The sequence below is a fragment of the Coturnix japonica genome, chromosome 4, assembly GCF_001577835.2.
Source record: "Coturnix japonica isolate 7356 chromosome 4, Coturnix japonica 2.1, whole genome shotgun sequence".
Taxonomy (NCBI): Eukaryota; Metazoa; Chordata; class Aves; order Galliformes; family Phasianidae; genus Coturnix; species Coturnix japonica.
In genome coordinates, this window is record NC_029519.1 from 54,266,361 (window position 1) to 54,280,963 (window position 14,603).

A 14,603-nucleotide genomic window follows, 5' to 3' on the forward strand; every position below is an offset into this window, starting at 1 on the left:
GACTAAGGAAATACATTTATTTCCAAGAAACACCAAATCGCAATATATAAGTGCATCTTACTGTCAAAGCAATAGATACAAGGAAACTTATCAATTCCCTCCCAAATTATAGAAGAAATAATTCCTTTCTGTTTAGCAGAACATTTTCTGTATTTGCGTAAGTTGATTTTTATTGATTATATTTATTTATTAAGGCCATTTAAATAAGAGAGTGCATTGAAAGTAGAGACTAAAAATATTTCACATACAATTCTTCCAAATTTGCAGTACCTACATTTTGGATAGAGCACTGAAATCTTGTTTTATTGCAGGAATAATTTCCTCAATATAATTAAGCTTTCTGTGGGACTCACTGCTATACTATGCCTAAACTCAACATCTGATCCCTTCGTGCCACGACTCAGACATAACTCAGATTTCATGGAGAGGAAAGCTTTTTTAAAGTCAAAACCAAAAGAGTGAGACCAAAGAAAGATTTGTACTTTTGGCTGGGGTTAGAAAGGCAAGATTTTCATTAATTCTTTCCAAAACATGCAGTAAGCAAATCGATTGGAGTCTAGCACAACAGTTGCTTTCAGCAGCACAGAACTTCAGTGGGACCCAGAAAATTATCCCAGTGTTAGTAAATAAACCTTTAAAGTAGTTTCAAGGCAAACAATCTCAATTAGGGGCAGGATGCTCTTACCATCAAAACCATCTTCTTCTGTCCCTAATTCATCATCTGAGCAGATGTTCAGCACATTCACCAGCATCTCTGTCACTAGAGGAAAAGAAATGCAAAATGTTGGTATCACGCTCTCCTGGTCTGTCAAAGAGCCAACTCCAGCTCCCAAGGTAATGAGAATGAAAATTCAGTACACAAGTGGCACCCATTTTTTAAATGTGGATCTTATTTTATGCATGTAATAATACAAGCATGGAGTGTCTGGTGAAATTAATAAAAGGGCAGCTGGGATAGTTTCCCAATAGCAAATTGTTCTAAATATAATAATCACTGCAATAAATAAATGAAACTAAATAAAATAAAAAAAAATAACAATAATTACAATAATCTCTGCCACTGTCAAACAAGTAGGTAACTTCTGGGGTTTTTTTTACACCTCAATATATCTTTTATTTTTAATCAACTTGGATAACAGAGTTGACTGCTTTTCTCTTGCTTCTGCATTGCGATAGGATTTCAGTTTGCATAGCAACTGGAATGACATTCCAAATGAAAAATTATAGCAAGAGTAATGACAATAATATTTTCATTACTACAGAGGCTTTAATAAACACTAGTTTTAGTTCGACAAAGCATTAACCCTAGTGAGATGCATCCCTTATAACCCAGGAGAAGTAGTACCAAAACAAATGTTGGTAAATTCAGAATATGTTCAGCTTGTTAGCTTTCCAACTCAGGAATGGAGGGGCCAGCCTCAGACTACCTGTAAACTCAGCCCTTTTGAGAAACGGCAAGAGTAAGGCACTCCTGAGAGCACACAGAGAACAGCCAAAATCCCAACAAAAAGAAATCACAGCCAAGTAAACAGAATTTAGAGATCAAAAAAGCTGAATTTATGAGGTAAAATGTGAAATCATTAGCAGACTGATAAAAACTCCACTACATCTACACGTAGTAAGCAACATTAAAATGGTTACCAGGCACAGCTAGCCTTGCACTAGCTACACAGACTGAAAGTTTAAATTTCTGAATCAAATGGTTATAAAAATTTTCTTCTGTGACAACTATGATGGTTTGAAATGTAAGAAGGGTGGAGCAAAGCTGTATTTTTCCTAAATTAGTGCAGGATTTAATATTTTTTCCTTTGACAATATTAGTGGAAAGACTTTCCACACTAATAATGACAAATGTAACTAACTGCTTCCTACCTTTGTTGGCCTTTGAGGAATAAAAAAATCTATAAAAGAAGAGAATTAAAAAGCTGTATAGAACATCAACTCTTACACTCCATGAGTTTTGCTTTGCAGAAAGGGGAAACACTGATTTTACCTCCTCTTCCTTGGGCTTCAAAATTTGCAAGCAATTGGTAACAGTGCATGAGAGGATAGGAAGGAGAACAAATTAAAAAGACAAAAGAGTGGATGTGTTCTCGGGATCTCACTCAATCTTGACTGCGCATTCTGCAATCCCAGGGTTTCATCTATGGGAATGTCAATAAGAGACCCCTGGGAAATGGTCTGACAGAGCATCCTACAGAACTGCCATGTATATGCAGAACAGACTCATTGTAAGAACAGGGTCTGAATGAATTTATGGTCAAACAAAATGAAAGCATTTTATCTGCCTCACAAAAGTCTGAAACGTGCATCAGCATGGATTATGTAATGTCTCCATTAGTGGAAACAGCTGTCTATTCTCAGTTAATCCTCATTTTATTGTCTATCTGTTCTGTTCACAGAGACCTCAGCCATGTCACCGGCAGCTTTTCTAGTACTAAGAAATGGCTGCAAACAAAGCCGGTCATGACTGCAGGTAAGAGCCACAGCAGGCTGTATTTTCAGTTGACTATAAAGAGAGAACTGTTTTTCCAAGCAGCTTTTATGAGTTTATTGTAGTTTTCTGGCAGTAATTGCTGTTGCAGCAATGTACTATAATAGATGGATCAAAGCAAGCCTCATCTCAGGCCCTGAATAAAATGATTTGGGTTTAAGCAGTTTGCATTATGTATTCATTTAATATGTTAGACTAAAGCTTTTTTTGGGGCCCTTTGTGTGCTTGCCATTAACAGCATGAAGTTGTCTTCAGGCAAGATCTGGAGCATCATGTTTCAATAACACACGAGCTACATTTTAGAGTGAGTCTTCTCACCAGCAATGAGGTACCATACACTCTGGGTGGACACGGGGCTTAGAGGTACATTTTCTTTCATGTCATCTGTGCTATCAAGCAACAATAAACCAGAATGCATCTTAGTATCACCAGCTCCATATTTACTGGTGAAAAAGTAACCCATCATCACCTTATCATGGCAGGTCAACTGGATAAGGCTGTAAACATAATGCAGTAAAGTCTGATGTGATGTCCTTCAAGCAGAGAACAATATCCAAGGGAATTCCCAAGAGCTTATAAAGCAACAGCTTATAAAATAAAAAATGTATTCAGCAAATTTGCCTCTGGCCTGCAATGTCACAAAATCTATTTCTACTGCAGATACAATGGCATCACAGCCTGAAAAGAGTGGAAATTATAAGAAAGAAAAAACAAACAGGAGAAGTGTGGTTAACCTTTGGAAATTGCTTGTCCCTGTGGCCTGTTTCTTCAAATTTGTCTTTGAAAGCAACTTATCTGTCTTCAAATTATTCTTGTCATTTCAAACAAACTATGGCAAGTGCACATTGACTAACAATCCATTCTACAGTTTCTAAGAACATATGAACAAATAAAGTTTACATACCTTTCTCACCCACAAACGGCAAGGACCAGGTAAACACATCCATGAAATTTGGAAGCCAGTAAGGATGAGGGGAGCAGTTGAACTGCCTGATATTCATAACGTTGTTCTCATATTTCAATACCGCAGCTAAAATAACAGAAAGAGTCAAAAGATGTCAGCTACATCAACAACTCACTCTCAGACCAGTAACACTGGTAGTATTCATAGCCTTCAGGGCTGCAAGACCAGCTTTCAACCACTTGATGCCACATCAGCAGCACCTGACTGCTAGTTATGATAGGATATAACCTCATAGAAGTCACAAGCCATTTCCAGTCTGGAAGCACTATCATCTGCTAGTGCTAAGATGTGTTGCTAAGTGAACTATTAACTTTTTGAGTACACATATATACAAGGCTCTGGTACCTGACACCAGAAAAGAATAACAAAGACTACCCACACGTGTTCCTTCTGTATAGTTATCAGATCTTCTCACAATCACCCTTAGGAAATAATAAATAAAAATGTTTAGCACTCATATCTTGAATGCTACTTTTTCAGTGAACATTTTCAACATATTTCATTCATGATAACATACAACAGATCATACTTTCTTCTCACATTACCCAATCCCTACAAACATGAGCCTGTCAAAATGCACAGTAATAGGATTTGTTTTGTTCCATTTAAAATTCATATACTTCTTGTCAAGAGCCTTTAATAGAAAAAGAATACATCTGCTAATATGCAGAAATACAGATACTTAGTCTATAGCTAGAACACTTCTAAAGCACCCTGTCAGTGCTAACTTGTGTTAAGGGCTTCAGGTTCCTATCTGAAACAGTATCTGAATGACTTCAACTTATTTTTCCAATACTCAGAACAAAGTAAATGAAAGCACTGCAAAATGTATCAGGAAGAAACAGCTATTTATTTCTAGAAAAGATCATGCTGTGCTCAGGCCTAGTGCCGATGAAAGTTAAATGAAAGAGGGAAAGGATGAATATTGCTTGGGTATTGCCAAGAGCACCAAGACTGCAGGCAGGAGAGAATATCAGTTCTCTCCAGGGCAACATCAATTTGTCTAGGGAGGCATAAAGTAATAATTGTTGAAAATGCAAAAGATCACATAAAATGAAGCCTAACATAAACCCAGATAACTGTCCTTATCAAAACTTGTTTTCTAAAGCATTAACTTTGCCCAATGTTAAGCTAATGCTGTTCCACAGCAAATCTAGACTTTTATGCAATTTTAACATTTTGATAGCCTTAAGTAATTACTACAGTGCTGTAGATGACTCAAACCTCTGGTAATTTACTGAGACCACATGGAAGAACACTGAATGGGGATATAGGTACTACAGCTGTTTGGATCACAGGTCTGGCTGGTGGCTTTAAAAGAAAATTCTAAGGAAGAAAAACCAAGTGCTGAATTTCTGATGTTCACTTTATGGTCTATATGCCTCACCTTGGGAAACAGTAAAGCAATTTAATCCTTTCCTTCTCTGCCCCCATCCCCATCCTGCCCAACTCTTTTACCCATCTTCTCTCAAAGATCTTAAATAATCTTCTTATAGAATCTTAATACTGTAGTTGAAGACTCAATTTGGTAACGCTATCTCTAACCTTATAAAGTGTATACTTTAATTTACAAAATATGTTCCTTAAAGTTGGTAATTTCTAGAATTATGCAGATATATTTATTTTGTACATGTGCCTATTTATGACACATGGAACCATTCATGAAATAGAAGAGCAAATATTTCTTTGTTTATGGAGAGAAAGACAATTTTGAGATGACAACCTAAAACAATAGGGACCTAAAACTATCTCCAACAGAAAGAGATTAAAGTTCTTAAAGAAGTCAACTAAAGGAGACTGCAGATGAGAGTTTTCATCAACATGGGACTAAGAATACAGCTGAAGTTTACAAAGAAAGCAAGAAGCATACATGATTATACCATCACAAATGAAACAGCAAGAATCAAAAGTATGTCAGAAATGTAACACATCAAAGACACAGATTGCAAGGCATACTGTATTTGGTCTTCCCTTTTCCACCTGTCTTTTTCATTTATACCTCCCCCCAGGAGGAACACAGTTCCAGTGACTGGTTATTATTTAACAGCCAGGGCCGGCAATGAAATTGCATGACTTCAATATGTCCAAAAACACAGGGAATGCACTGAAAGAGGTGAACAATTAACTCCAACTATTCACCTGTTTCCACTGACTGAAGTGTTTCAAACCATATTTTTTTTTATCTTTAATTATTTTTAAATGTACAACGTTGTTGCTAAAGGCCTCATGTTTTGCTGCTGCTGACAGTTCAGAAGTGACCTGGGAATTTCTGAAGCCTGCTTGCTGGTGCACACTGAAAGCAGATTGCTAACATTTACGTGAACTTCTGCCAGCTAGACACCCTTAATTTAAATAAAGCACATTTGACTCTTGCCCAATCTAGTCTCAGTTGGCAGCCATTCTGCTTTTCAGTAAAAATGGCTTAATACTGCTATTAGCAAAAAAGGGAAAACTAGTGTGAATGCTCTTAATATTTCCTTCACTTTTTTGCTTAAATTACCGAGGACACATCAAAATTCATTCTTCTATTACAGTGACACAATTGCATAATAAAAATAAATAGCTTGCGGCTTTGCAGTAAAAATGAATCAAAACCACACAGACTTAATGGATGTGAAGATTCATTCAGGAGGACTAAAACTCCAATTGATTCATTTTAGTGAGTTGAAGGAATGTAGTTTCTGTTCCTGCTATTTCTCCCATTTACCATCAAATTTCTTCTAAGTTCTGTGAAGGATGAATCTTTTACAGAACTGCTTATGTATTTAAACTTGCCTCTAAAAAAGACTGTGTTCTAAGCAAGGCAGTTGTCAAAAATGAAGTTGTATGGTTTCAGGGTTGGCTTGTTAGTTTGGCTTTTTTTTCCAAGGAAGACGATTTATTTTGAGATTACCATACAAAAAATGTTTTTACATCACCTTATTAATTTATATACCTAAATGTCTTAGAAAAGCAATTGTCAAGAATGGTATTTTAAAAGCAATTCTTCTCTGTAAGTAACGTGTGTGGTTTCCCCGTAAATGACTTTAAGAGCCACTTGAAGGAAAAGAAATAAAAGCTGTACGATAGAGTAGCATAATAACAAGTTGTTCTCAAATAACTCCATTCTTAAGAGAGTAAAGTAAGGCCAGGTTGTTACTAGAGTCACAAATACTTTTAAATTTGTAAATTACAATCTTTAATTTACAGGCGTAATGTACATCAAACATTTGACTCTAATATGATGATTTTACACAGGTCAGCTCTTTCTTAGTAGTCAAAGGGAGAAAACTTCAGCTGGATCGGGAAGAAAATGCTGCTTTTCTGAGCTTTGCTGGCCCCTCGCTTTTTTCTGTCTTATAGATCTGTATTTCCTTTGTTGGTTCAGAAAAGGTTTGGGGGTTTTACCTCTGCTTCATTCTCACCTTCACATTACTCTGATGCATAAGTAGCTACAGAAAATCTCAGTGGCCCTGATGGAACAGGAATCTTTTGAAGATTATATGACCGTAGGTCACATGGTTGCTGGTTGGGGAGATGGAACAAAGTGGGATGCATTCCTTTGGCTGTGAAACTGGTAACTGAGCAAAACCTGTCTCTCTCAAACCTTTATTTCTAACTTCTGTAGCTTGTTATGCAGCCCCTATACTTCTCATTCCAATGCTATACTCAAGACGCTAGCAGAACAAGCCACTGGTCACAGTTTTATATTCTATAATCAACAAGAAGAGCAAGAATCTTATTTTCTTACTCCTAAACAGTCACACACGTTTTAACTTCATTTTGGTACTCACTGTTGTAAATGAGTTTTAGAAGCCAATGTTTTGTAAAGTGAAGCTGTGCAGATATCCTAAATGACATTATACCTCTTTCTAGTGCTTGTAAACTGAGATATAGAATGCTGAAATCGCATTAGAATGAAATGAAACACTAATGCAGCAGGCAATGAGCATTCGTACTGTTTAGTTTTAAGCACTTAACATCAGTACCTATGGCTGTAAATACGGGTGGTGATAAATGTGCAGGTGAAAAACCTCCTTCCTTCAGTATGGTATGGAGACAGCTCTTCTGGCTCCTCAGGATAAAGCACAAGCACCTGATGCTACCCAAGACTGCCATCGCTTTGGTCTCCCTCTGTTACAGAGGAGCCTCAATCACCCCCGTGTCCTGTGTTGTACCTGTCAGAGTTGAGTGGTTATCTCAGATCCCTCTGACATAAAAAATGGCACTTGAAAAGCCTGAATGTTGGGAGCTGAATTAAGGCCTTAGGCAAAGCGAACATCATTAAGCTGTGTGCCCTATTGTTCATGCAAACACTCAAACACATCATACAACCTGCTTCAAGTGCTGCTGAATATTTTTCCAGTGCAAATTAATTGAAAGCCTGTTTGTCAGAGGCAGACAATTGAGTATGGTAGAAATACAAGCCCAGGATAAACTCCATATATTTTAAATTCCATTAAAACAACCACAAAGTAACTTCAACAACTAAGTTAACTAATTTTTTTTTTGTATTTTTTTTTCAGAATGCTCATCCTGCTTTTAGAAAATAAAAGTAGTGAAAGTTCTCTCAACTTCTCCGCATTAAACACAGAATCTCAGTTTCTGACTTGATGCCAAATTAACTTCAGTGTTAACTGTGCAACTGGGAGCAGTACTTTCTCCTCCAGCAGAGTTGCTAAGTAACCACAGCGTTTGCTGCCTGAGACAGATCAGGGATAAGGGCCAGTGAAATGCTTATGGAGTTTAAACATTTTCAAAGCAAAAAATGACTTGCGGTGCAAGATAATGAAGTAAATAATACAATAATGAAGTAGGGCTAATTGCGGTTGGAAATTCTGAAGAATTTCATTTGACATGTACAATTGTATCTTCAAAAGAAATAGCATCAAACATCTCTGCACTGGCAATGAGATGGCCTAAATATCCCAAGAGCTTCTCTTTAGAAGCTTTTGTTTCCTTGAGAAGGCCTCATCACAAAAGCAGTGATAGCGCATTCAATAGAACTGAGGGGGCAAACACAAGGTTGCACAGCTTCCCTTTCACACGAAGGGGTATTATTTCTGAAGGATCATCTTTGCCTTCCGGTACATTATTCTGCCCTTTTTCCAGTGTGAAAATAACTTTCTACCAGACCCATCTGCATCAGGTGTATTTCTCAAAATCTATCAACAGTGAACCACACGCTGATGCTTTATACACACTTGACTGGTATGCTACCTATCTGATTTGTTAACAAGCACATCGGTGTACATCCAGTCTTGATTTTTCTAGTATTCCGAATTCCCCTCTCCACAGCATATTTCCTTTGTTTCTTTCCATCATCTGCTTTTCCTTTCAGCAGCACAAGTACTTTGAAAAATGTTGGAAGGGATGTACTATTTTCTTCAGCAACTCTGGATTCTCTAGTGGTTATCTCATCACTATGAAACCTACTCGTTTAAAAATGTTCAGAATAGTCTGTCTTTAGACAGCTAGTTAAAATTGTTCACTCAGCCAAAAAGCACGCATATGCATTCATGACACCAAAGTGACAGCCAGAGACTAAAATATTAAGTATTGCAATAATTAACAAATAAATTGCATGCCTCTGTAGACCTTCTGTAAAATCTTTGCTGTTGTCGTGGCACAAACAGCATTAAAACAAGTCTTAATTAAGGCAGCAAGAGCTACTAAAAATTGAAATGTGGGAATGAAAGTTTAAACACTGTACAAGGCCAATGGGTCATACAATGCAGTACTTCTTGGTAACCTCTTACTGTTGCTGCAGAGAATTTCTCCTGGTGATGGGCATTATAGAATCAAGAGGTAAATCTCAGTTTCCTGATCAGTACAACCTTCATCTTGAAGTCACAGGTAACTATTATAATCAGCTATCAAAATCGGGAAGATTTTTCATCTTCTCCAAGAATATCTCTCTTAGAATACCACCAGTGTACCAGTATTCCTCGTAACAACATTTAATAATTAACTTATGGAATCTTTTTTCTTTATGTATTCTAATAGCATGAGTGCATAAAGGTTTGGGAAAGTTATGAAACACCAAACATAAACTTAGAAGTTGCCAAAAACGTATGCATGAATTCTTTGCCTTTGCCAGTGCTCTTCATTATAATAAATATGGAAAGCATTAATAACAATAAAGAAGAAGGAGATACTAAGCTCCCCACATCTACGTACTTTCTGAGTCTTGGAACATTCTGAAAGCATCTCTCTGCCTCCATTAACTACAGTGGGACCTCCAACTGTAATTTCTTCATTGAAAAACCCAACTTTGGCACCTGAAGTCATGCATGTGTGTGGGCTGGGGCTGTGACAGGACCAGCAGCCACTTGATGGCTGAACAACTCAAACAGACTTCAAGACGCCGTGGCCAGTAACCAGAAGGATGCAGAGAACTCCCTCCAGTGCCAGAATCCAGGGGTTCCAGCCAAAAGAGATTCCCATGGCAGATCAGAACTGTGACAGCATATGCCAAGGGTCCACAACATCACTATTTACAGCAGATTTGCTGAATGTGGTTTCGTTTGGGTATCTTGTCTATAGCTACTCCTGCTGAATTTCCATTTGCTCTAGAAATGTTCCCTGTCTGCTCTTTGTGTCAGTATCTGATTCCAGTGATATACCTCCCGCTGGGATTGAATAAACCCTTAAAGCTAGCAGCCAAGCACAGTCCTGTTGAAGTGCTCTGTAGATGTACAGGAAAGTATAGCTGCTTTAATGGATATGAGAACTACTAACCAAGGATAAAAATGAGAATTCCTAGCCCCTTGTAGATTTCTTTCCTTTTTAATAAATAAGTAAATAAATAAATAAACCTAAAAGCAACATTATTATTAAAAAAAAACCAAACAAAAAAACCCAAATCTGGAACACAGCCTTTGTGCCAGTAAGAGATGGAAACTAATGAATTTATGCAGGGTGGCTCTGGTAACTAAGTTACAACCAGAAGCATTTTAAGAACATATATTAGAAATGGAAGGCACTAGTAGGAGAGTAGCTGCCTTTCCAAAGGCTGACAGTAACCGAAAACACAATGGTTTGGTTTAAGAATCAATCAGGTTTCGCACCGATGCACAATGAGTCAGCTAGAGCAACTGCTCTGCAACACCTCTGTATGGAGGTGTCCTCCTTCACCTCCTGAAATTAGCCAGCCAGAAAGCTCTGCATTCTTTGTATCTACTGCAAATCTAGCATGTCAACAAGAGGCTTTTTTTCTTTTTTGGACTGCTTTAGGATGACAGTTTTTCCTTTCTTGAACAGGGAAGTAAATGCCCAAATGCTATCGAGATGAACATGCATGAGTAATGTGTCATGAAAAAATATGTATGATGTGCTTTAAAAGCCAAGAGCCAGTGCAGACAGTCACTTGAAATAATGCATCAGAGCTTCTAATGAGAGAAAAGGAGGCAGTTGCACTAAACAGAAATGCAATAGAAATCCACTAAAAGTCAGCTTTTAAATAAAAAAAAAATAAAATGATATGTTTAAGGAGCGGCACATTGGCACTGCTCTCCCACCACTGTGATTGTGCATCCAAATGTCACTCGTGACCACAGATGGTTATCAGCTCTCAGGAACTGGCCTTTTACCAGCAAGGACTTCCCACCAGTTTTAAGGTTTCCACAGTGGGAAACCTGAGATGAGTGAAATGACTCTGCTTTGAAACAGAGATAATAGAAAGGCAGTTCTTTTTCACCACCCAAACTTTGAGCTTTAAAAATTCAAGAATTTCGATTTTATAAATCATTACTTCACAATTAACGCTTGCCTTCATGACAAAATCCGATGCTGCTCACCCACTACATCCATGTGCATGGAACTGCCTTCATGTATTATGAAGCAAGAGGCGAATGTCACATTACTTCTACAGGCCTGTCATCAGACTGCACTCTGCCCAAAGCAGCCGACTCACGGAACACTTTTCCACCAAGACCAGTGCTACTGCCAAGAAAATTAACACATTCCTCGTTTCATCCTGCTCTTTTTGGGTTGTCCCTGTACTATTTACTTTTACAAAAATAGCTACTGACAGCTCTACTCAGATGGTTATTTTGCAGAATGTTCTTATTAATTTTTCCACAAGTTAATACGCATTTTGAGAACTACATGTACAAAACTTGTTACCTAACAGTGAATTATTTCCTCCCTGTACATACATTGAATGGCATAACAGCTTTCAGATTAGAAGTTTTATAATATGAAACAATGCCTGAGGAAGCTTTCCTTTGCAGGTTTGCAAAAAGAAATGAAGAAAAAAGCTTTTGCAGGCACGTATTCAATTTAAAAACATTTCTGCTCAGGGATTGATGTCTTTGCAATGAAACTGCTTTTCCCATTGGAAAAAAAATATATATATTTCTCGCTAAAACATACAAATAATATTAACTTTACTGGGAATGGGATGAAGTAGACATTACCAATCAATTAAAAATATTGGAGGACAGGTTTATTAGAATGTTTTACTTTCAGAAAGAGGTTTGTTTTCTTTCCAGTTCATAAAGAGATTTCAGGGAATGCAATAAATGCAGAGAAGCTGCAAGCATTCGTATTCATCGGAGCCTTTACAGAGTGACCAATGACTGCCTATTTGTACAACAGCCTTTCTTTGGCTAATGGAATTTTATGTCTTACCTAATTGCTTTCAAATGATTAATAAACAAAACATAACAGAACTCAGACAATATGTATTCCAAGCCCTACCCACTGAAGATCTATGCTTGTTAGCTGGATAGAAGGTTTGTTTGTACAAACCCCATTAGTTAGGGAGCAGAAAAGGGACCAAAATAATTATATTGAGCACTGATCTCCAAACACACCAACATCAGTGCTTCATAATATACTACTCTTTGTTAACAGAGCTGTTTTTAGTGTTGTTTCCTGTTTAACATTTACTTGACAACTTGCAGTCAAAATACAGAAATATCCTAAGGCATATTAGAATCTACAGTTATATTCAGAGGCCTACATCTGCCCGTAATAAACTCAATTAAATCTGCATTAAGTAATAAATTGAATGGTCATGAACTAATAAATAGAAAAAGGAGAGAAAAGGAAAAATAATGTAATACATTTGAGCGAAGAAGTATAGTCTACTGTATATCAATAGAAATCAAATCTTACCTTTGTTATTGTATACATCTAGATAGTTTGGTGCTGAAAAAATTGTGATTAGTGAAGGGAAGCCTGTGGTTTGGCTTTTCCTGTACATGCGATACCTAAAGGAAAGAGGAGATATTAATTACCTGTCCTCTGTTGAAACCTCACTTATCACTGACCAAATACAGTGCAAAAAACACAAGTACGTTACTACACTGGCATTCAGAAATGCCAAGACAGAAGACGTGCATATGTGCTCTTTTTAAACCAGAAAAAATAGAATTCCTGCAGATTTTTTCATTATTTCCACTGGGGTTATCTAGAAACCCACATATTAAAAAATGCAACTCTGACTGCAATTTAGCACAGCAGAAGTTAGTTTATTTGTTTGTTTTTAATTTGTTTGTGGCCCATCCCTGCACATGTGGCACCTTGGGACACTTCCAGCACTTTGTCTCTCACGGGATTAAGTGAAGACCAGCACCAGCACTCCTCCCTTCAGAAGAAAAGGCATGTTCTCCCTGAGCCTCCAGCTGCTTACACTCCTTAATGTGCAAGTGATGGCAAGGCAGGGGAGGTTGAAAGTAGAGAAAGGACTAGGAACCAGAGGGTCAGATATTTTCAGTGCTACATCTAATCTAATTGTGTCTATTAGCTAACTTATTAGTGCTTGCATGCTTTCATTACTTAAACATTCTGCATTAGGAAAAATAAAAGGCTTACTGGACCAACAGTGCAACACATAATCAGTCGAGCATTAAACCTGCAAGTAACTGAAAGCCAAATCACTAAACAGTATTTTTGTCTTAATTTAACACAAGCAACACCAAATACTTCTTGGTAGTCTTAAGCTACAAGAAGATGAAGAATGTGGAGGCCATCCACGATAGCTGCACTGAAACCATTGTAGAGACTCAGCGCAATCCTTTCAACAAAACTTTATATTTCACCCTTTATTGGAAAGCAATACAATAAAAATGAAATTTCATTACCCTTGGGTATTTCGTGCCAGTTATTTTTGGCAGAGAAATAGCTTGCTTTTAATTGCATTGAGGTTTTTAAGTATGCGATAATTCAAGCATTCAGAATAGCTTTTTATATGCATAGTGCGTATCGACCTAAATCCTACAATACCATCACTTTATCTGTTATTACTGTTCAGGTTGGGTAAAGTTTCTACCTCCAAATAAACGCAATAAACACATAATTAATTTATGCAATACACCCAAAGGTTTTTATTCAGATACCAGCCCTTCATCAAAACTTCAGAGCTATGGTACATTCAACACATTTCCATGGTGAAGTATAAAACCAGAAGGTTCAGAAATTTGACAGATTCGAGAGGGAACAGTTCTGGCCACCATGAGCCAAACTGCTTCCCTGGCATCATGGCAGTCTGTGTCAGCCACATTTGAAAACATTATTTTGCTAAGCTGAATTGATTTTCCCTCCCAAATTTGGCATCATTTCTGATCATTTTATGCCACTTAAAATCACTCAGGGTAAGTGGAATAAACAAGGATTCATTAAGACATGTAGCTTGGTAGTAATCACGTGAGAGACTGCACATTCTAATGCCAGTGCATGCTTTTGTATCATTAATAAAAAGCAAATTTACATTGCAGGAGCTCTTAAGTTTCGCAGTTCTCTCTCACTCAGTTATTCTTCCCTGCCCTGCTTAGTTTCTCCCGGTGCCCTCTCCATGCACACTTACCCAGCATCCTGGGCTTCATGAGCTCGGAGTATAGATAACAAGTTATTGTGCTGTAGGAATTCACACACAGCAGGGTAACTGTTGGAAGAAAATAATAGCACCTGTTATGGTATTACCAGAAGCACCACACTTAGCTCTAGCTTTCAAAAAATCATCCAATATGCATCATTCATGAAATCAGTCCTGCTTTGCTGGCACATTTCAGCAGAGACAACACTTGAAGCAGCACTTTCTTCTCCCATCCCATAATTGCACAGAGTGGAAACACTGGAAATCTGCAATTTACTACATAACAACCATGATGCAGCCTGTCAGAAAGTTGTTTCTTATACTGTACTTTTAGATTCAATGAG

General features: G+C 37.5%; 1 protein-coding gene across 5 annotated transcripts in view; it reads right to left on the minus strand.

Annotated features, from left to right (window-relative positions):
• PPP3CA (protein phosphatase 3 catalytic subunit alpha) overlaps nt 1-14,603 on the minus strand; it is a 53,182-nt gene that overhangs the window by 19,279 nt on the left and 19,300 nt on the right. For all 5 annotated transcript variants that reach the window (XM_032444064.1, XM_032444063.1, XM_032444065.1 and 2 more), the window contains exons 5-8: nt 14,251-14,328; nt 12,561-12,655; nt 3,399-3,524; nt 686-760 (exon numbers count right to left, since the gene is read on the minus strand). In XM_032444064.1, the coding sequence (XP_032299955.1) occupies nt 686-760; nt 3,399-3,524; nt 12,561-12,655; nt 14,251-14,328 (374 nt within the window). The remainder of the gene's footprint in view (nt 1-685; nt 761-3,398; nt 3,525-12,560; nt 12,656-14,250; nt 14,329-14,603) is intronic.